The 24,089-nt window shown below is 35.3% G+C and overlaps 2 protein-coding genes across 2 annotated transcripts; one reads left to right on the plus strand and one right to left on the minus strand.

Annotated features, from left to right (window-relative positions):
- Window positions 1-895: 895 nt before the first annotated feature.
- Not11 (CCR4-NOT transcription complex subunit 11) lies at window positions 896-11,619 on the plus strand. Its single transcript, XM_089638882.1, has 9 exons — window positions 896-1,056; window positions 1,137-1,228; window positions 1,310-1,524; window positions 2,062-2,222; window positions 5,981-6,134; window positions 7,378-7,692; window positions 9,023-9,162; window positions 10,280-10,445; window positions 11,098-11,619. Exons 1-9 carry the CDS (start codon window positions 1,016-1,018, stop codon window positions 11,242-11,244), a joined length of 1,431 nt encoding a protein of 476 aa, XP_089495008.1. The 5' UTR covers window positions 896-1,015; the 3' UTR covers window positions 11,245-11,619.
- Window positions 11,620-12,746: 1,127 nt separating this feature from the next.
- HSPC300 (hematopoietic stem/progenitor cell protein 300) lies at window positions 12,747-19,571 on the minus strand. Its single transcript, XM_089638594.1, has 3 exons — window positions 19,384-19,571; window positions 19,205-19,287; window positions 12,747-14,000 (listed from the first exon to the last, which is right to left on the minus strand). The coding sequence occupies exons 1-3, from the start codon at window positions 19,508-19,510 to the stop codon at window positions 13,974-13,976; spliced, it is 237 nt and encodes a 78-aa protein (XP_089494720.1). The 5' UTR covers window positions 19,511-19,571; the 3' UTR covers window positions 12,747-13,973.
- Between the last annotated feature and the right edge of the window lie 4,518 nt (window positions 19,572-24,089).

Consider the following 24,089-nt stretch of genomic DNA (forward strand, 5'->3'; position numbering starts at 1 on the left):
ACCGGGCGGCTATAAATTAACAGTTTTACGAGTGACCAACCAATGAGCCCTTCGACTGCTTGCTGCCTACTACCGACTGGCTGGTCCCCCTACTTACCCATGCCCTGCTCTGCATGGACTACGAATTATCATGAACTCCTAGTGATCACATCAGCGCCCTGGCTCCGGCCATCATCCCTGGCCTGCGCTTCTCACGCGCTTAGACTCTGCGACACCTTTGCTGGTCTGCGCCTCGGCCCCGCGGCATCGTCGCCGGCCTGCATTTCCCGCACGAGTTCGGTCTCCACCAACGCTGTGTTGACTCATTGACTACCGCCTTGACCATTCCACCGCCGTCATCGCTGCCTACACCTGATATCATAGTCATCGGTCCGGAGTCATCTCACAACTGTGCAACTCCATCGACCAAAATAAACGCTGTGACACAACAACCACTATTTTTCATTGTCTCATATCCCCAAGTTTTAATGTCCATCATTATAAATCAAATCAATCATCAAATAAAATCATTTAAAAAAACACCAATTTCGGTTGTCTGTCCTACGTAACTCTAGTTCAATGCTGTGAACTCTAGAAATAAAATTATTATTATTTTTTTAAAAATAATATTTTTTTAAATGAAAAATTATATAAAAAATTGAATTAAACTGGAATTTGCATTGAATTTAATGTATTTTCAAAAATTGGAACTGATTTGTCAAGAATTCAGACTGTCCCGTGATTTTTCATGAGTCTGTGCTAGTTTTATGTAACACTTTTCATTTTTATTTGGAAATTAATGGTCGATTTTGATTAATCTTTTAATTTCCATTTTCATTATTATTTTACCGCAAACTTGTTTAGCTTTGTGAAACATAATCTATGCATTCAATTCTTTACCATAAACAAACAAATTTGTAAAATATTTTGCAAAGTTACGAATGTTGCTTTTGCTTTCATTCACAAATGTCAAAATGGAATTGACGTATCACTTTTAGGATTCAATATAAGAGTTTCTCAATTTTGATTAAAAAAAATGACACAACCTGTCAACGATAACGTGAAATTCTTATGCGAGTAAGTACGAAATTTTTATTTGCCTTTTCTTGTGTGCGAGCCTTGATTCTAACCCGGTTTAATCTGTATTATTGTTTCAGTTTGTTCTCTGAACAGAGTATTGAGGCCCAGAGTTTAGAGTCCCTATGCTCTCAAGTACAAAAACGAATACCGAAACATGAACAGTTCAATGGTTTGTTTATTAAATCATACTATTCTTTAATTTGTATATTTAATTATTTATCAAATCATAAAAAGCAATTTGTAATTCCAGTATGTCTACTTATATCAACCCTCATAACCGGAGGAGACCTTAGTATACCTGGATTGAGAGTTATCGGCTTGGCTGTTCTTTATGATGTCTACAAGCAGGATAATCCATTTAATCCTTTATTCATACAACTGTTGGAAGGAAAGAATGGAATTCAACCCTTGATTCCACAAGAGAGACAATTCCTCGGTCACCTTGTAACAGGAACGGCCAGAGATGTAAGTATTGCTGTTTAAGACAACGAGCCCAGCATACTTTTTAACATTAGCTTTGTGGTGAAATTTTGGTAAATGGATATCGCACTTATGAAACAAAAAGAGGTAAATATACAGAAAATAGGAACACGCTTAGTGTGCATATTTGTTGTCTTTTTTTCACGCCATGTTTTGACATGATAATATTAATATTGTTTTTTTAGGCTAGTTTTTTAAATTTATTTTTAATTTTAAATTAAAACCGAACTAAGAACCTAATTTAGGATCATATGTCATATTTTGGGTTAAATAAGAAAAGAAAAAAAAACTAACCTTAAAACTTTCACGTCAATAACAATGGCTGCCAAGATGACTTTCAAAGTGCGTTATTTTCCATTTTCGGAAACTGAAATACTTTTCTCATTATTCTCTAACTACTACTAAGTGATTTTTTTAAGTGCGTATTAAGTGTATCCCTATTTTCTGTTTATTTACCCAAAAAGTCTATTTTTAAGTTGTTTGAATCGACATGTAAAGTACTTGAATTAAAATTCTTCACAGGTCATGAAGAAATCTGCAAAGCAAATAATGTTGATGGACTATAACATGAAAGAATTGGATTTCGACTATTCCAGTCTTCAAATGACTGTTGCAGAAAAACTGTCTGAACTTCCTTCGACGGCAAGATGTGGAGTTCCTGGTTTGATATCAGCAGGAGATGGGTAAATAAATAAAAAAAATTGTAATTCTGTTGTCATAATAATAAGAAACATTTATTCAAAATATCGAATCATAGCGTTCTTGGGCAGCTCTGCAAAGCAGCAGTTTACCGAAAGGCATATCGCTGATAGCTCTGCTCTTTAATATAAATGTCATAAATGATATAATATCGAATCATAGTGTTCTTGGGCAGCTCTGCAAAGCTACAGTTTACCGAAAGGCCTATCGCTGATAGCTCTGCTCTTTCATATAAACGTCATAAGTGACATAATATCGAATCATAGTGTTTTTGGGTAGCTCTGCAAAGCTACAGTTTACCGAAAGGCATATCGCTGATAGCTCTGCTCTTTTATATAAATGTCATAAGTGACATAATATCGAATCATAGTGTTCTTGGGCAGCTCTGCAAAGCCACAGTTTACCCACAACCATATCACTGATAGCTCTGCTCTTTCATATAAACATCATAAATGACATAATATATGCATAAATAGGGCATGTAGAGCGAATGAATGAAGAAAGGAGTGTAAGAAGAATATATGACTTATTTATTTTTATTTTGATGACAATGTATTAAATTTAAAACGTTAATAACAACCATAAAATTAGATTTTAGATATTTTCAAAAGACGTGGGTAAAACATATACCCTCGTGTCTCGTGATGTCACAGGGACACAATTCCGTACAATTCATTGTTCAAATGGCAGTAATAATAATAATAATGATATTTGGATTATTTGTATAGCACCGTTTTTGTGCAAAATCACCTCAAGGGCGTTGATGGACCTTAAAATCAGTCGGCTACAAATATCAACACTTTGACGTCTTATATATCGATGGTCTCGAAGAACAATGTCGGATGTGCAACATGGAAGTTGTGCAGTAGAGCTGATTAATGTTTCGTTTCTGCATCTTTGATGTTTTTGATAATATATTTCTCCAATTAAATAAATATGGGTTAATGTGAAATATCAAACACTATATTTCTTGATCTCAAAAATAGTAAAAATGCAGAAACGAAACTTTTAACAGCTCTACTGCAAAACTACAATTTTACACATCCAACATTGTTCTTCAGGACCGTCGATATCTTCGGTATTTTCCATAAATTGTAAAAGTTCTGACCTCAGCATACTCTCAATAATATGATAATTAATAAGTAAATGATACATTGTAAATAACATGAAATCTCTTTGTAGAAGACAACCTCAATGGTTAGTCTGGGGAGTTCACCATTCATGTAGGTATAAACCAATACAATGTGGATACATGCTCACGGCTGAATATGTCCCCGCGCCCCGCCCCATTATACCCCTTGACAGGTTAGGTTAGGTCATAATTCGATTACATTTTTTGCAACACAACATTTAACATTGACACCCTGATCTATATATTTGACAATCAATTAAATAATAAAATGTATGCAAACTTAACTTTTTTAGGAAACCAAACCTTTATTAGAGTAATTAACGAGTCATATTTAGATAACATTTCAGAATAAATAGAATTTCAAATTTTGATAACCATTTACTACTCGTGAGAAAACGGTATTATTTTTGGTGTCACTTACTTTATTTGACTAACATAAACTTGAATATATAGGTAACGTTTTAGCATAAAATAGAGTGTCACATTTTGATGAACATTTACCTATTTTGGGTTGACAGGTATTTTTTTGGGTGTAACTTTTTACTCCATTTGGTAAGCAGTTAAACCTAAGCCGTTGTTTAGCGGTCCGTTGTCTACCCCTGCGTAGAAACGATTTTATGGTTAGTTGTTTGAAATTGTAACTATATTATTTGTCTATTGTCTATTGGAATAGAAGCATTGATAGAATGCGAACCTGGTGGCTAAAGCATCTTCAAAAGTAACCTGGCCACAGGTGTTACCTATAATGTCCAAAATGTGATAAGAGCGTTATGTGAATAAGAATACATGTTTATAATACCTGTACTTTCTCAATTATTTTGTAATGTATATTAGCACAATGACAATTCAAAATATGACAAGACACCATTTTGTTTTTATCTAAATTTTTTAATTGTTTAATAAAAAAGAAGAGCAAAAAGGTAAGCTGCTAGTATGTTTAATAATGATACTAACTGAAGTCTGCAGGCGTTTCGCGGCTTTACACAGATTTTGTCAAAATCAGATGCAGACGGTAATTTTTCTCTTATATTGAATTTCAAGTGTGCAAAATTCTACTTTAAGGGGTGGGTAATTATGCAACCCTTTCATCTGGAGTACCCCAAGGGTCCGTTCTGGGCCCACTACTCTTCATCCTCTTCACAAATGATGTCGCTAAAATAATAGAATCATTCGGCCTTCTATCTCACTGCTACGCTGATGACCAGCAAGTTTATTTTTACTGCTTACCAGAAGAAATAAACAGTCTAAAAATTTGTATAACTGAGTGTATAGAAGCAATTACTCGCTGGATGACCTCAAATAGATTGAAACTGAATCCCACAAAGACTGAGTTTCTGTGGACTGCTACAAGCAGACGTCAGCATAACATTGAAAACTCCCCAATAACCGTTTCCGGAAGTGACATCACTCCAAAAACGTGCATCAAATTACTGGGTGTCAATCTGGACGCTAATTTTTCCCTTAAAACTCAGGTGAACAGAACTGTAAGCACGGGGTTCTTTCAATTAAGGCAAATTAAAGCAGTGCGGAGAAACCTGCCAACAGAGGCGACTAAATTGCTAGTCAATTCCTATGTTGTTTCACGTCTAGATTATTGCAACGGAATATATGCAAGTCTCCCTAAATGTCAAATCAACAAATTACAATCCGTTTTCAACGCCGCGGCAAGGCTTATCACCGGAGTATCTAAATACTCCCACATTTCAGAGCATCTCAAAAATCTGCACTGGCTCAAATGTCCTGAAAGAATCCAGTTCAAGGTATGCTGGATGGTATTTAAGTCACTTAACGGAATGGCTCCGGGTTATTTATCAGAATTGTGTATTCCAGAAGATTCCAATTCCAGACAGTCAACCCTTAGGTCAGCAACGTCATCAGCTATCGGAAGGTTGAAGGAACCAAAGCGCACACCAGATACTAAGTTCGGTGAGCGTGCTTTTTTGTCAGGACCTAAAGCCTAGAATGGACTGCCACATGATTTGAGAATGATCGCAGACTCGACAGAATTTAGGTCTAAACTTAAAACGCACCTTTTCAGACAGTCGTATCCATAATTTCAGAAACCTCCACTTTCACAGTTGACGGCAATTTAAATTAACAAAATGTAAAAAATACTAAAAATAAAATAAAATAAATAAAAATAATAATTAAAAATAAATAAATAAATATGATAACAACTAACAATTTGTAGGCTTTTAGACAGTTAAAATACATTTAAATTAAAATAAAAACTATAGCAGACTTAAGATCATGCGACGACCAGTGTTTTTTGATATAGTGTCCTCTGCGTGCAGTTCTATCTTTTATAAGCATAAACTTTTTAATATAAGTGTGTTTGTCGGAAGTGACTTGCCAGGTAAGTATGTTTTGGTATCTTTTCTAAATAACAAATGTAGATCCTAGGAAATAAATTGTACAGCGCCCTTGAGGTGATTTTTCACAAAAACGGCGCTCTACAAATTATCCAATTATTATTATTATTATTATTGGGAAAAGGGGGTTGCTTTTTAAAAATCTCATGAAAGTCAAGTGTGCAAAATTTCATCAATCTCAAAATAAAACTGTAGATTTGTAAAAACAAACCCACACAATATAGATGTTGGTTTTCAGTGGCCCCTTCAACAAAGCATCTTTCAAGGAGCTTCTGGAAGCCCTTCTGAGTGACGACGGACACCTCCTGCACAACACACAGATCCCGCAGTGCACCTGGGTGTCCCCTCAGATGATAGAGCTCGACGACACGGAGAAGGACTTTGTGGACGAGGTAACCCTTCAATATACTATTTTAGACCTTGTAAAACCCTTACTTTATTCAATAGACCATAGTAGTAAGTCTATGTCAAAAAATCATTAAGAAGTTTTTGCTTTGACGCCATTTGCTGTCTATTAACATAGGAGCAATCCGTAAGTTGAAGAAAAAAATACCTGGCATTTGAGATGCTATATCTCCGCTAGGCAAAGATTGGATACCAGCTGTAAATTTTCTCCCTTGAGATCTTCTCAAAATAAAACCAGATACAAAAAGTTCCTAATTTGAACTTGTTCATGTAGTATTTGTGTTGTGCATAGAGATAAAATAATAACTAGTAGTTCTGTGAACAGTGGACCTTGTGTCCAAAAAAGTATGTTTCTAATTTTCTCTTGTTTAATTAAATCACAACTGAATTTTCCTCTGAAATCTTACGATGTCTAATTAGGTACTTAAATACCCACCTTCCTAATTATGAATCATTAATATCCATTTATGTAACATTGCTTTATTTCTAATGGAATAATAATAATAATTTTTGGCTGATTTATATACCGCCATTTTCGTGAAAAATCACCTCAAGGGCGCGAATAGTACAATTTGTTCAAAGATGTGTCCCTATCTTGTTGACAATCCTTGTTTCAAACTTTCTTCGGGCAGGTAGGTACCACAATATTGAAAAAATGCGAATAAGAAAGTCCAAATAAATACGAATATTTCACATTTGAAAAAAGAATCTTTTCTGAACTGTAGTCAAAGCAAATACCCTGTAATGTTAATAATACCTCCAACTTCTGATGGCAACATTATACACTAGTGCCTCCTGGCGGCTTGAGTTGTGCGCCTTGGTTTTCTCTCATACATTTTAACGGATTTTATGTGAAATTTTATTCTTCATTTTACGTTAATAAATTATAGAAGTCAAAATAATTTTTTTAAATTAAGTATCCCACATACAAACTAACTGCTTTTTTTGCTCATACAAGCGGCTTTTAACTCTGTCTTTGATGATTTAGAAAGCTAATAAAATATATAATATCGAGAAAAAGGATTTCAATATACATAATAATTTTAGTGCATAAAAAATATGTAATATATCAATATACTGGGTGTCCGTCATTTTAATAATAACAATAATTTTTAAATTTACTGTTTTAAATCAGTGTAAAAATAAAAGTGCCATTTATATCATAATTTTTCAAGGCTAAAAAAAAATTGTTAAAATACCCTGTTAAATTCAAATGGTTTTATTTCCCAGCTTGTTTGGAAAGACCTCCCGAACCGTGCATTCTACAAACCCCTCTATGACACGAACCTCGAAGGCCTCACCGTAAAGAAGCTGATCCCGCCTAGTGCGCCCAGCAAGGCAGTTAGCAGCGCTGATGATTCAACCAACAAGTCAAATGGCAGCTCCGCCAACGATGTGGCTATCACCAACATGGGGCTGGAGGCTAAGGGGCTGGTACTGCAGGCACTGCAGGGGGCGCTCAGTGTGCCCCATCAGCAGAGATTGCTGGACTGCTTGGATCAGGACCCCAAAATCGTGTATCAAACTGGTATCACACCCAAACAGGTGAGGTTATATTTTCTGATTTCTTAAAAAATTGTGAATTTTGTGTCTCTGGCGTTGTTTTAACAAGAATAAACTATTCAAATGTATTGATTTTAAAAAATATCAACACTTTTCAATGAAGTACATATTGTTTTGACAGTGGCTAAACGGAAGTTACGTGCTTATACTAGAATTAACTTCTTACTATCTGGTAAAACGGTAAAATTTACAATTACATAATTTTGCAAAAATCAAATAATTACGAAAATAGAATCAGCTAGTGAACATCAAAAATGTAGTGTCGATACACTGAAAGTTAGTCAACTTGTTACAAAGTATTTCATTTCGATGAACAAACAATATCACCCAATCTGGCCCTGACAAAAATTAGCTTTACTCATAGACATATGAATATTAGTAGACCTGCCCTAAGTGATTAAAAGCGTATTATCCCCACTCCCCATACCGGTTCCATTGGAGCCGGCTGGGCTCGCGTATGGCCTCAAGTGAAATTTGAAAACGTGACGTCATCATTCTTGTGCGAACTATGGTCGAGGCATCATCGGTTCATTTTACGAAATAACACGGCAAAATGTTGACTTGTGCTATGAAAACTTGTAAAAATAGATGTGAAAAAGAGAATAAACCCAATTGTCGTATTACATTCCATATATAAGCATTATTTTACTTTATTTTAAGCATATTCACATCGTATAATATAGATCAGTTTTAGAAACATATACTATCACATCGAGAAACGTCTGGACGCGAAACACAAAGCTGGTTGGTTGCTGGGAAGTAAATTATGAACATTTATAAAAGTGTCTTAACTAAATACTTAAACGAAATATTCGACTCTGAAAATAGAACCGAATTTTTTTGCCGAATTTGGACTTCGCAAATTTGTTCATAACGTGGCGAGTAATTTGCGCTCCCATGTAAAAATATCTATTCATTCAAAAGCAGATTTTACTTTTAAGAAGTAAATGGTGATATTATAATGCGAGATGCCTATTTACTGTCAGATTGATTTATTGACGAATCACAGTCAGTCTTACGCCCTTCGTTCTTCAACAGTTGATTTTACCCCTCGCCATTATCTTCTCGTCTATTAATTCCTATGTCTGTGGCTTTACTTATTTTGATACAAAATCAAACAAGAAAACAAAATGTGTTTTTCTGATAATAATAATTTCTGACATATAATTTCTGGATTACAAATATTATTTCATTATTATATATCATAATGCAGTGCTATCCTTCAAATCTTGTCTAGTAAAAATCTTTGAAAAATAAGACAAAATGTGGCTTTTTGAAACTGACTAATTTTGATTGAAATTTTTGTTTCCAGTTACCGGAGCTTGTGGAGAACAATCCAATGATTGCCATTTCAGTACTGCTCAAGTTGATTCACTCCCAGCAGATAACGGAGTACTTCAGTGAACTGGTCAACATGGAGATGTCCCTGCACTCTATGGAAGTTGTTAACAGGTTTGCTAAATAACTAGAGAGCTTGTAGAGAACAATTCAATGACTGCCATTTCAGTGCCGCTCTAGTTGATTCACTCAACTGGTCAACATGGAGATGTCCCTGCACTCCATGGAAGTTGTTAACAGGTTTGCTAAATAACTAGAGAACTTGTAGAGAACAATTCAATGACTGCCATTTCAGTGCCGCTCTAGTTGATTCACTCAACTGGTCAACATGGAGATGTCCCTGCACTCCATGGAAGTTGTTAACAGGTTTACTAAATAACTAGAGAGTTGTATAATTGTAGAGAACAATTCAATGACTGCCATTTCAGTGCCGCTCTAGTTGATTCACTCAACTGGTCAACATGGAGATGTCCCTGCACTCCATGGAAGGAAGAAGTCTTCAAATTTTATCCACACATGCATACTATATATAAATTTGTAAATACATATAACAGTTGCAGTTGTAAACTTTTACCATTATTAAAAAGTATACCATTTGTAACATTACATTATTTTGTAAAATGTAAAAATGATCTTCACAGATGACAAACAACCGTAGAATCTTTTTGGGGGATGTATCTCCCAGCCCAAAAATACGATTTAAACAATTATGGAAAGAGAGAATACCGCACTTTCAGTTTTCATTACATAATAAAAATTATTTTTAATGGAATTTAAAAACTTTATCTTTTTTTAGGTTCAAAAATTATGTATTAATATTTTTATTTACATATGTCGATTTGTAATACTAAAATCCGTTCACAATCATCGATTTTATCTGGAATAAAATATAATGTGAAAATTCCCGTGGAATCTGTATTCTGACACTTCTTGAAATGTTTTCTGAGTTTAAGTCAAACAACGTTATCTAAAAAAAAAACATACTAATTATTAGTATTAAATACTAATTATTCTTGCGTTTTTAAGACCTAGAATTATTGTTATGTTTTTTGTAGATAACTTTGTTTGACTTTAAGCCCTTCAAATAATTACAGCACTAGAAATATCCATTATTGTTCTGACACACTCTCCTACCGGAGGTTGGCTATCTTCAGGGCAATCTTCCCTCTGCAGGCTGTAGCCCGAAACAACTCATGCCAGTCACATAGCTGAAGTATTTTCTTATTTTCAGGCTCACAACTTCAGTAGATTTGCCGGTGGAGTTTGTGCATCTCTACATCAGCAACTGTATATCAACCTGCGAAACTATCGGCGACCGGTATATGCAGAATCGGCTTGTGCGGCTGGTCTGCGTGTTCTTGCAATCTCTCATTCGTAATAAGATTATAAATGTTAAGGTTAGTGTTTTAGATTTATTATTTTAATTCTGATAAGCATGAATCAAGTAAAACCGATTATTTGTCCTATGTTCAGGATATTAATTTTTTCATCTATGGAAATTATATATCCAAATACGTGGATTATAGATTCGATTCCCATTGCATGAAGTTAAACAAAATATCACCAGTTTCAATGCCAGACGTAGGTAGGCGTGAAGCTAATAAGAACCAACAATTTTTCATCATCAAATGAGTTAAGTTTATCATTCTTCCCCTTGTCCTATTGTGTACGGACCCATCGCTTCTACTCCTCGTCCAGGGCTTCTTCATCGGTCTCCATCCATTGCAGACCTAGTTTCTCATCGCACATCCTCTGGAGTTGCTTTCCCCAACTTTTCCTAGGGTGGCTTAGTGGAAATCTTCCCTCTTGAATCCCCGCTTATCTCGACACAGGAATTCCCTAGTGAGATGAGCAGCAGAGGAAAAAAAAAAAAATTCCTGCCAATTCGGTCTTCTAGCATTCTAGTACATATCCAAACCACCTCATCTGCGACTTTACCATGAAGAGTTGCAGGGGTTGGATGCTAATAATCTCGGATACTTGAACTTCTCGCTCAATCTAAATTTCCATCCACATCATTGACGTAATATTCAGTTTTTATTTTTTCAGGAATTATTTATAGAAGTGGAAGCGTTCTGTGTGGGATTCAGTAGGATCAGAGAAGCAGCTGCGTTGTATAGACTGCTGAAGCAACTGGACGCCGGGGAGGGGCCCAACATACAGGCCAACCACAAAAACGACAAAAATGAATTATGATACTTTTGAAATGCAATAAAAGAAATGAAAAAATAAAGAACTTTTTTATGAACTCTCGGTCAAAGGCTGAATAAAAGAATATTATTTTTTATACAGTATTAATTGACGTGTTCGTGGACACTTCTTTCTTATAGGAGCCACTCACATATTCTAACTTTCTAACATAACTCATTAGTTCATATATCATAACTTTCTAACCCCTCAAGCGTCTGGCATATTCCGTCAGATGGTCAGATTATTTCTGCTTTACAAATAAATGGAATATTTTTTTAATTGTTTTGAAAAGTGATGAAATAAGCTCTCTATTAGAAATAAACATGTAATTTTTCAAATAATAAAATTTTGAAATCAAACATAAAAAGTTTCATCTAAACACTGATAATGAAAAAAAAAACATATTATAAACATTACTGCCACCTCATTTTTTTTGTCATTTCATATAAAAATAATTAGTAAAAAATTTATAATTATTTCTCAGATTGTGGTCGGAACCTTTGTTTCATAGAGATATACATTTTAATTCTTCTGTAGTTAACTTCTGTATTTGAATATAAAGCGTGGTGTTTTTGTTCTTTCTAATACTGTTTAGTTCATATTTCTCACCATTATAGTAAGGGAGATACGATTTCTACGAGACCATATGAGCTGTTCCGAAAAGTGAACAAATTGACTCTACGGGTAAATAGTAATGTTTGTTCACAAAACCGAACAAATTAGCCTGGGGAGTCAATTCATTAAATTAGTTGTTTAATTTTTTTCACACATATTGCGTGATCACCTGGGAAGTGGTTGATAAGGAATGCACTAAATGGTTTATTCATTATGATATAATTTATAAATATTCATTGAAAGCAAACACTTTTTGGTGATGAAAAATAAAATATAAAATAAAACCAGCAATTTTGTTTACCACCTAGTGATGGGTCATGACCATAGACATATGAATATTAGTAGACCTGCCCTAAGTGATTAAAAGCGTATTATTCCCCACTCCCCATACTGGTTCCATTGGAGCCGGCTGGGCTCGCGTATGGCTTCCCGTGAATCTTGAGAATGTAACGTCATCATTCTTGTTCGAACTAGCGTCGAGCTATGGTCGAGGCATTTTATGAAATAACACGGCAAAATAGAGGATTGTGCTATGAAAACTTGTAAAAATAGATGTGAAAAAGAGAATAAACCCAATTTTCGTATTACATTCCATATGTAAGCATCATTTTAAGCTTATTCACATCGTATAATATGAATCAGTTGTAGAAACATATACTATCACATCGAGATACATCTGGTCGAATGTAGTGATTCTCAAGTGTGCGCATCGTTGTTACTGGGAAGTAAATTATGAACACTTATAAAAGTGTCTTAACTAAATACATAAACAAAATATTCGACTCTGAAAATAGAAGAAATTTTTTTTTGCCGAATTTGGACTTCGCAAATTTGTTCATAACGTGGCGAGTAATTCTCGCTCCCATGTAAAAATGTCTATTCATTCAAAAGCAGATTTTACTTTTAAGAACTAAATGGTGATATTATAATGCGAGATGCCCATATACTGTCAAATTGATTTATTGACGAATCACAGTCAGCTTTACCCCCTTCGTTCTTCAACAGTTGATTTTACCCCTCACCTTTAATTTCTAGTCTATATATTCATATGTCTGTGGTCATGACTCATTTATTTAGTCATGAATCCATATTTTCATACAGCTCAAAGAATCGACTCAATTGAATGGAAGCCGTGAGCTCAGAACATATGAACAATGAGAATACAGTGCTCGCCTGATACGACTCCCAGCATGAGCATATTAATGATCGTATGTCTCTTGGTGATGGTATGCCGGTCGTACCACGAAAAAAAAAGATGCTAGGTAGTTAGTAGGTGTAGGTACCATGTCCAAGTCCAGATGTCGGACAAGATGGGAGTCACACAAATACGGCTTATCAAAAAGAGCCAGCTCAATTGTGCGGCTCGTTCATGAACAACTCATCGCTATTACTGTCATTTTTTTTTTAAATTTCAACCTGGGTTTTACTTGGATTTTCTGAAGAAAACTGCAAAACAAGGTTTGAACAAAAAAATATTCATAAATTGTGGTGTAAAGGGAAGTTATTGATTTAATTTTATTTTCAATAATTTATAACCACATATTTGTAGTATGCTATCAACAACAAGTCATACATACCAGTTTTTGTATTTATATTGGAAGTGTCATCTTGCTTTCTAGTGCAAATAAACCTATTTAGTGTTAACCACCTATGAAACTTTGTGAAAGGTGTAAATAAAACAGTGTATAGTTGATATAATATATTTTGATGTATAAAAGTCAAATATGATTTCTTAAAACTAGATGTACATGTTATGAATAGAACCTAAATATATTATAAAATATAATACTATAATAAATTACTTCAGTTCTAATAAATTGTTGTAATATTTTCACTAGCATCTTGTATGTTTACAAAGTATGTATGTAAAAAAAGGGAGGTTATGAATGGTTCATGGAACAACTGCTAACTAATTATATTATAAATAATAATGGTCCAAGGTCCGTTCCTTGAAGGATCTCAAATTTGCTTGTAAGAGATTTAACAATTTTGATGATTTTGTTAATTGTCAGAACACAGAAGCTATGGTGGTGAATTCAGTGAGAGGATGAAGTGGGTTTTTCATGAATGTTGAGTTTTTGGACACAGGAATGAAATTAGTTGTGACACATCTTTTAGTTTCATGTCAAAGTTTCGCCTTTGGTTACCTGTAAAAATAACAAATATTAATGGTATGCATTAAGACGAATGGCTGGACGGCCTTTTCATAGAAAACTTAATTTTGGATTTGAGGTGAAACTACCCAACAAAAATAAATGTAATTTAAAAAATCAATTGCAAATATCTGGTATGGATGTGAGCAATTTTATTTATTTGTGTTTTAAATAATTATAGAATATAGAAAGGGCCAGCCATGAGCCAAACGGTGCCTCGCGCTAGTAAAACCTCAAGGACACTGTATTATCAAATTGAAAATATCTCCCGAGTAAAAATAAATACCGCCAACGGGAATTGAGCCCGTACCTTCTGATGTCCGGTCAGGTGCTCTGAAACCACTGAGCTATGTCAGCATTTATTTTTACTCAGGAGATATTTTCAATTTGTATTGATATTTCAGGCGACTAATTATTGCTTATAATTATTTATCCTTTATGCTATGCATAAAACCTTGTCTTATAAACATTAGTTTATCATTAAAAAATAGTAATTGATTTGTTTTAAATTTAAAACAAGTTAATCCTTTCTTCTCTCCAAATAAGAATCCAGTCAAGCTTTATGTTGGTTTATATTAGCAGAATCGATGACATGTTGTGGAAGTTTGTTCCGTGCATCCACTACTTTATTTGCAAGGAAGTGTTTCCTTGGATTGGATGCAAAAGGTGTTTTATTCAAAAAAAATTTTAGTGTCCACGGAGATATTTATTTTTGTTGGTGGTAAAGATTTCTTGGATGCCAGGGCAACTTTAATGGAGGTCCAGATAAAATTTTGACAGTCACACCTTTCTCATCACGTTAGAAATCTCAGTTCCTCGAGTCTATCTTCATTTTATTATCAGCGCCTTGGCAAGAGGAGCGGAATGCGCCTGCACTGGGCTGGCCCTGAATATAGGCCAATTAATTATGTCTTATAGGGGCAACTATGGCAATTATTTGCGAGTTAATTCTTTGTGTGCCGGCCACAAAACCATTGTTTTCGTTGTATGCCGCCGTGGGCGATGGGCACATTCAAAATATACTTTTTTTGATGGAATTTTTTTATTCAATTGGCAACAAAATAAATAATGAGATAAGAGTTCTCGTTTGTCATTTCGTAAAGAGCAGCTAATTCAAAATAATAACATACTACTGTGAAATTCTTCAACGTGCCTGCCTAACACGCAGTTTATGTAGTTTGCTGTGTTTTCTTTATTTTTTATTGTGTAAATCATAATCTAGGTGTGCCAGGGGGAACTATGTTGCTTGACCAATCATAGAGAGTTTTTCAGCACTGTGAACCAATCAGAGACAAGCATTATTCCATTATTTCCCCTGCCACACTAAACCAACTCAGTATCCAAGATGGCTTCCCACGTGACTGTTAACAGAAATTACGGCATTTCAGAGTGTTCCACGTCACATTTCAATGAATTGTCAGATGACAACAATTAAACTTATGTTCCTAGCGATTCAGAAAGTAAGCTTATTTGAATATTCACTGGTATTTATAAATACATCTTATCTTGAACTGAGATCGTTTTTAGTCACTGCAGTCTTCAAAAAATAAAAATTTTGATGAATGCAGCAGATTGCGCTTATTGTTAAGGGTTAATAAGTTGAAAAATAATTTTGGAATTCTCAGGTTAAGTGCAATAAAAGTCACATTTTCAAAGTTAGTTCACTATGGTTGAAACGAACTAGTAGAAACTTTAACGCAACAAGACAAAGAAGACTACTGAATTTAGAGAGGAGGTTAGAGATGTAGGGTTGGATTAAAGAGTAGGCTAAAAAGCAAAATGTGGACAAGCGGACGTATTCATACCTGTTTTTTTTCTCCTCCCTCCCCGCTTCAGCATAACCCCCTTTGTAATAAATAATGGGATACTACAATATGTTGAATTTGCGATGAAGTCGACTTGTATGAAGTGAACTCTAAGCTAAACTACTAAGCAACTCCGAGGCAAACCTTTCAATCTTAGCAATGCAGTTTTAACCTAACTGTACCCTAAAGAACATCAAATTGTACAATCAAAGTAGAAGACAGTGTCACTATTAAAGTATGTTCCACTAAATCATCACCGGTTTTTTGAAGCGTTATGTTTATTTAATTATTGTTTCTTTACATTGTATCTTTTTTTACGTTAGAATTTTTAACCTCACTAGGACAAGCCTGTGTTGAGGTTAATAATTTTACAAAATAATAAAAATAAAAAATAGCACAAAGATTATATATTAAGAGAACAAAGCACAAAAAAATAGAATAAAAAATAGCACAAAGATTATATATTAAGAGAACAACATTGTTACATTAAAGTTTCTACAAATTGGGTACCTACATGGTACCAGAGATGTGCTTTATTTCAAATAAATCCATTTCAAATGGAAATGCAAAATGGGTATTTTCCATTTTGCATTTTAAATGCTTTTCTAAAAACCATTTTGCATTTTGCATTTTAAATGCTTTTCTCAATGCATTTTCCATTTTAAATGCTTTTTTGCAACCTTCTTCCTACTTTCTCCACTCATTTTTTTTCATAAGCCCCAAATATCAGTCGGTCCTCAACCTCGCTATGAGAGATAATTTACATTTGTCACGTTGCTCCCTGGTAGGAGCCCTGGCAATTGAGTGATACCATTACAAAAAATACTGAACATGGAGCCATGACGCTGTAATATTATATATTAGATAGCAGTTTCTATGTTTTTATGTTGGCAACATTAGTCCCGCGCAAATTTTTTGTGGTTTCATAATCTGTAGTCGTGGTGTTTTTGGATTTACCATCATGTAATATGTTTGTTCTACATTGATGTCCATTATTAAATGACAAAATTGTTTAAAAAATCTATAATTATTTTAATTGTTTAACCTGAGAAACCATTTTGCATTTTCAATGCATTTTGAAAATAGGTATTTTGCATTTTGCATTTAAAATGCTTTTCTAAAAACCATTTTGCATTTTGCATTTTCAAATGGAAAAGTTTTGACCCATTTCCATTTTGCATTTCAAATGGTTTTGGGTACCCATTTTGCACATCTCTGCATGGTACCTATTAATCTAATTCCAGCCAATTCATTAAAGTATAATGTAGTAAACATTTAGGGTGACCATGACATAGGTACATTGATATTTAATTGCGAGAAAAAATATAATAAACTATTATTTTAAAAAGGAGAGAAGAAAGAAAGAGAAAAAAAAATTACATTATAAAGGAAAAGGTACAATAGAAGATTCAGGGAATGCAAATAAGGAAGATGTTGATGGCATAGAACTCTCTTCAGATGAAATTTTTTCGAAGATTGTACTTAGTTCACTTTATGAAGTGAATGGAAGAGATTAGTCACATAATATAACCAGCCAGAGTGAACTGACTTTTTTTAAATATTGAGTCTGAAATGGCTGGAGTAATAAATATATGTTCAAAGCTCAAGCCAAACTTTTTAATTTTTGGGCTTAGTTCTATATGTTATAAGGCGATTAAATTCAACCCAAAAATCACCTTTTTTGAAGGTTTATTATTTATTTAATTATAAATAACAGAGTAGGTTGGATAAGTGTATTTTTTTATATAACTCTATTAACACACTTCAGGCGGGTATCTTTTGCGCCGGTGGACCGCTGGCGACGGGTGAAAATAAAGGTCCCGCGCGTGTTATTTTAATTTCTTTTAAATCGCTATATCTTTGAAAATAATGAAAATATTTTAATACAAATTTCTACATACTAACTCAGCATACCCAAGCTATAAAATGACTAACTGAAAATTTACTTATTTCTTTAATCTTCAAACGTATTGCTTATCAAGTGTCAGGTATTCAATAATAAAAGGTCCCTTTGTTGAAATAGTTGTCCCTTCCCGTCCAAGCAACAATCGACCGAACGGATAGAAATACCTTTCCCGTCCGAAGTGTATCAACTCATAAAAAATTGAATTCTAATGGCCTATAAACATTTTATAATTTAAAACACAAATAAATAAAATATCCCACACCCCTAGTAGATGATTTTTTAACAGTGTCCTACTTTTCTGCATATTTACCGCATAAATTATTTAACTAACCCAAACTAAGAACCTAATAATCTATTTTGTACATGATTTTCCATATCCCCCAATGTAAATAATTGTTTCTTGTAGTAGTTAAGTTAAAACGAAGTGTAATTTCAAAAATGCGTTTAGTGCTAGTCTCACACAAGAGCTATAATCACATGGCTTGGTCTATATCGCTTGCTATACATTCCTATTAGGAATGAATGAATGGGCCGAGATATGAATGGAGTTCATGTGAAACTAGCTTAGCATGAAGCGGAATTCTGTAAATGTACTCCTATTTTTACATCAATTCATGACTACATTGTATAAAATTCAATTTGGGTACCGCTGCCCCAGGAGTCATTTATTATATAAACAACACCTCTGCCATAGGTCACCCCAAGTGGTTAGCTAAGTTTGGTGATTTAGCAGGGATGCACGGGTTCATCAGGTGAGGTGTGTTCAGGATGCACCTGCCACCAGCTGCGTAGCGTGTCAGATTGGAATAGGCTGGTTTGGTAGCTCCAACTGGTCTCTAGACACATCGCCTTGTGTCGCAGTGGGAGGGATATATTGATATGTTCACACTGATCCCTAGATTCCTACCCAACCCTTAAACCCTTTACCTACCCAGAACTTCCTTTCCTTAAAAAAGACCCCGGGTAAAATTCGGTTTAGGGGAGTCACTCGAATAACCGAAATTGAACTTGATTTAGACTAATTTAGGGCTGGGGAATCAAAATCTGAAAGAATTAGGGGTCGGCACTATTAACTGAGTTATAGGGTCTTGAAGTTTCGTACGCGACATTGTTTGAAAACATGTTTTATATAATATTATTTCAACTATGAATTATGAATTAAACAATCAAAGTAACAACTATTTTATACTTTGACATTTCAGCAGTGCCAAACAAAAAATAAAAAGTGTTGCCATATAATAATGATATCAATGCATGGAAAATTCTGAAAATTAAATATCATTTGCCAGATTTGTAGTTTATTATTTAAAATCTACAGATTCGGATTCCCCAGCCCTAAATTAGTCTAAATCAAGTTCAATTTCGGTTATTCGAGTGACTCCCCAAAACCGAATTTATTCCAAGACCCCCCACACAGCACCCCCAAAGATGACAGGCCCTGAGGGCCTTCTGTGTGTGGTTAATGTAAAAAAATGTGTATTACTTACACAAGCTTCCAAGAAGTCAATTCTCCTTTCGAGTACTGTCAGTTTCTCGTTTAAAACCGCCAGTCGAGATCGACACGACAAATCTGAAAATATGTAATGTGTTTTTAAAAAGGTTCGTAAGCTAATAATTAAATATTTCATCATTGCGGAAATGAGTAACATTCAATTGATTTTCTCACCGAACGAATTCAGAAAGTCTGTTATTTTCTTAATACTCCCAGTAATAACTTCAATATATTCTCTGTTGGCCCAGTCCTGTTGAATTACTTTTCCTATTGTTTCGTTATCTCTCGCGGGCGCCGACATTTTAGCCGATTATAACTAAATCTGGTTTGTCACGGATCCGATATTGACGTTTCGGTTTGGACCATAGATATATGGATTCATAAATAAAGCAGTGCACTCACATTCACTATGGATTGGACCATAAACATAAATATACCACTCTCACCATAAATAAACCACTCACGATTGGACTCACAGTGCCACAGATCACCCCTTCAGACAGAGCGATTTTAGTTGAACGACAAAAATTAAACAAGATATTAATCAGACCTTTCAATTTAACTTGAACCGATATTATTAATCAAGATGGCGTCAAGTGAAGTTATCGCTGCGTGCGTCCCTACGATTTCGGACATTTTACGGAACGAACTTTAGAATATGAAAGGCGCAAAAAACTTCGTATCTGGTCTAGAAAATGGAATATAAGGAGAAACGAATTGGGTGCTTCTAACACTATATTCAGAAAGATGGCGTTAGAAGATACCGAAGGCTATCGCAATCTTTTGCGAATTTCGGAAGAACAATTTGATGTACTGTTGTCTAAAATTCAAGAAAAAAACCAACATTTGCAACTTGTTGACACTTGTTATTTTAGTATCGTTCGTTTCTATGACTCGATCTTGAGTTCGGCTGTGAAACGATGTGCCAGCCTCTGTGTTTTCTCCTTCCTGCAACGTGGGGGTCAAGACCCATTTTATTTATTGTTTTTGTGTTTAATTCACAGAACTCCATTTTTTTATTTATTTAATAATATAATGATTAGGTTCTGCAAGAATTTTTTGGTTTTTGTTATTGTTACATCTGTTTCGGCTTTCGAGGCCATTTTCAAACTGTCACAATATCAAAAACCAAAAAATACTTGCAGAACTTAATAATTATATTATTAAATTTGATTGGCGTTTGTTGACTTCACAAATGTCAATTCGGTTTTGACATTTGTGAAGTAAACAAACGCAGAATACAAATCGACAAAACACGAATCGGTTTACTCCGCAAGAACGCGGAATAATTGTTTCCATTTTTTGCGCAACAATTCGTCGGTTGTGTTGGCGCAGCGTGAATTTCGTCGCAGATTTCCTGGCCGTCCGACACCAACTGGACAAACACTGCTGCGTTTGGCCACTCGCCTTGAAGAGACTCGGACAACACGAAATGTTCCCGAGGCTGGCCGCCCCCGGAGCAGCCGTTCTGCTGAAAATATCGCTGCTGTTGCCCAAGATGTCGAAGATGAGCCCGGAACATCGACCAGACGACGTGCCACGCAATTGGGCATTAGCCGGCGGCCCTTACGTAGAATTTTGGTGAAAGATTTGAAGATGTTCCCTTAAAACGTGCAGACAGTGCATCAGCTGTTAGCTGTTGACTGCCAAACGCGTATAACCTACGCTCAAGCCATCCTGAATCTCAATGAAGAGGTGGACGATTTTTCATCGAAAATTATCATGTGAGTTATTACGCGAATAAACAAAATAATCGTTTCTGGGGCACCGAAAATCCACGTATCACCCACGAAGGACCATTACATCCGCTCAAAGTTACTGCCTGGTGTGCTGTTTATGCTGGAGGAGTCATCGGGCCATTTTTTTTAGAACGCCGCGGGCCAAACGACGACTGTGGACGGTGCGCGCTACAGAGCCACGATTACCGAATTTTTTTCTTCCTCAATTGGATGAATTGAGACTGGAGAATATGTGGTTCCAACAGGACGGTGCAACGGCGCACACTGCTCGAGCCACAACCGAATTCGGAAGGAAGCATTTCCGGGTGGCTTAATCTACCGATTTAACCGTTCCAGACTTCTTTTTATGGGGTTTTTGAAGTCGCGGGTTTATGTCTACAAACCTCAGACTTGAAGCCCTTAAGGCAAGAGTGATGGAAAATGCCATAAAACAGGCCCGTATGGTCATCAACTCTGGCGGCGGCCACTTGGCCGATATCATTTTCTCGACTTAATGGAATAAATTCTAATGGATCAAATAAACAAATTTCACAAGCAGTTCCAAAGTTTAATTACATATTTTTTTAAATTACAGCAAAAGAACATCGGGTGATTACTTTCGCCCCACCCTGTACCAGTAACCTGTAACAGAAAAGGCCCTAAGCTCGTTGCTGATTAAAGACTTTGTACTATTAATAAATTCTTAACGTTTCAAAACGTTATATCATTGTTTAAGAGGTTAGAATTTATCTTACAGCCGTATAACTGAAAGGGAAATAAATAGAGAAATCAAAATCAGACTAGGTCCACTTATTTCTGCTGTCGCAATATACCTATTTACGTTTGTCAACTCAACGTGCAAAATCGACTTGCAGTAAGAGTTATTTTTATTTATTCAATAGTACATTTCTTCGTATGTAAAATCTGCTTAATAGTGTCACAACACTGAAACGGGACATCCACGGAGGAAATAATCAACATCGAGTAGAGTATTAATTGGCGTGGTTGACAATGGCCGGCTGTCAAAGTTATCGGTTCCATGATATTTTATCAAAATGACAATTCAACACACCTTTAAAAAGTGATATAGAGTCATTCAAAGTAATGAAACAGAAACTAGGTTAAATAGTTACCTAATTTTTATTTCATCACTTTTCATGACTATATATCACTTTTTGTAGGTGCGTTGAACTGTTATTTTGATGAGATATCCGGTCACCAAAGTTATCATTTGTTTCAGGTCTTCGAGATACATAACGAGCTTGCGAGCGGCCGAATGCGTTTTTTCCAAAAAGTGCCTGTATGAGCTAAACATAAATATACCACTCTGACCCAACCTTTGTGATGTTTTGAATATCCACATAAATAAACGATAAATAATAAACGAACGTGCTCTAAAAATTTTTTGTCTAGACTAGCAACATGGGATAGATTATAGGCCTTGAGTAAACACATTCCGACAGAAAGGGATAAAATACGGGCAGTCGAGTCTTGAACTTGGGTACGTCGACAGCTCCGAGAATTCAATACAAATCAGAAGTGTTGTGTGAGATTACAGTTAATTAGTGAATTCAGATGGTGTTAGAAAGCTTTGTTGGTTTTTGAATTAAAGTGAAAGATTATTGAACCGGTGTTTGTGTGAAGTGAAAGTGGTTCGACTCAGTGAGAATACAATTAATAATAATGACAATAATAATAATTGGATAATTTGTAGAGCGCCGTTTTGTGAAAAATCACCCCAGGGGCGCTAAGGGTTGGGCGATCGCGATTATAATATAAAATGTGTTAAATTAAACGTGATTTCGTAAATATGTAGTTCAAACTAAATTACTTGTTTTAAAAACATGAAAATAATAATAATAATGATTGCGTTGTAAAATAGAGTGAACGTATTTAAAGGCAGGAGGTTTTTTAATCGGGCTAGGGAGGAATTGATTTGACGAGATGGCATTCTATCCACGGAGACCGAAATCCAGAGAATTAAACAAATCATAAACTCGGGTTCGAATCCCAACAGAGATTAGGGAGGTACAATTTTATTTACAGGAATATTTAATTACCCTTTTATAAGCGTAGGGAGGAGGTCGAAAATTAAAGTGATTTAGCTATATAGTGTAACCAGGTAAGCTTCACGCTGAGAATGAGAGAAAACTAACTGGGTGAGTTTTTTATATTATTTATTAAATTCCAGAGGACCCCTTTAAAAGACGGATACAACTAAGTTTACGACACCTGCCGCCCAAATAATGTTATCATTAAAGGGAATACCCTAGACGGATTGTCAATCAGCTGTGAGTGAGAGACAGGCCAATGACCTTTTCATATATTGGCCGAGAGGCGCGGTGTACAGTCAGTCAAAAGGGGAAGTTTTGCTAGCGTATGCCCTCCCGAATTGAAAGCGATCGGATGCAACCAGACGGAACAAAATGAAAACTTTTCTTCTGTTATTTGACTTTCTAATTTAATACTTTTCATCTATTGTTTGACTTTCTAAGTTACGAATTGGGATGCACAAAAACAAATCTAGAGTCAAAAGAGGGAGGTGGTAATCTCCGAAATAAAACTACCAACCGAACAACTTTTCTCAACAGGTACCTTTCGAGAGGTAGGCAGCCTCTTTAAATTAAATGCAAAAATCAAACCAATTATCCGTTTATACCTACCTGAGAGGATAGGTATTCAGTAGAAGTTACCCATACCTAATACACGAGGGTGCTAGTAACCTCATAAAATAAATACTGGAACCAAATATTAAAATACAGACAGTCCTCATCCTAAATTTGGCATTTCGAGTAGACCTTACATATATCTCACATGATAATTGGCTGAATGGGTAGGCACACAACCTATCGCTAAAAAGCAGGCTAAATGTCGACAAGATTGTCGTGTGTTATCTATGTTATTGACCTAGAAAGGGATGTAAATCCCCGACGACGAGGGAGTTACAACGTTTTCTAGAGGTGGCACGTAACTTAGGACCTTACGTGTCACATTTTCGCGACTAGATTAGTGACAAGGGATGTCATGGCTTTCCCCTTCTACACTCAGTAAAGTAGATTTCCTGGAGGTGTATGAGATTGGGGCAATTCTGAAATTGGTGATGAGACCTGGTTTTCTTTATTCTGGCGTGACGGTTGCCGATTTGGAACAAGGGGAGACCCG

Source organism: Hesperophylax consimilis, chromosome 13 (genome assembly GCF_061612785.1).
Source record: "Hesperophylax consimilis isolate HC1 chromosome 13, BYU_Hcon_1.0, whole genome shotgun sequence".
NCBI lineage: Eukaryota > Metazoa > Arthropoda > Insecta > Trichoptera > Limnephilidae > Hesperophylax > Hesperophylax consimilis.

What these genes read in the sequence shown, in the direction of transcription:
- Not11 (XM_089638882.1), top strand. Translation starts at nt 1,016, where the DNA reads ATGACACAACCTGTCAACGATAACGTGAAATTCTTATGCGA. An exon ending in TAACAGGAACGGCCAGAGAT is followed by an intron (nt 1,525 to 2,061) that starts GTAAGTATTGCT and finishes AATTCTTCACAG; the next exon opens with GTCATGAAGAAATCTGCAAA. An exon ending in TTGATATCAGCAGGAGATGG is followed by an intron (nt 2,223 to 5,980) that starts GTAAATAAATAA and finishes GTTGGTTTTCAG; the next exon opens with TGGCCCCTTCAACAAAGCAT.
- HSPC300 (XM_089638594.1), bottom strand. Translation starts at nt 19,510, where the DNA reads ATGTCGGCGCCCGCGAGAGATAACGAAACAATAGGAAAAGTAATTCAA. An exon ending in AGACTTTCTGAATTCGTTCG is followed by an intron (nt 19,288 to 19,383) that starts GTGAGAAAATCA and finishes ACATATTTTCAG; the next exon opens with ATTTGTCGTGTCGATCTCGA. An exon ending in TTGACTTCTTGGAAGCTTGT is followed by an intron (nt 14,001 to 19,204) that starts GTAAGTAATACA and finishes TTATTTTTACAG; the next exon opens with GTAACCAAAGGCGAAACTTT.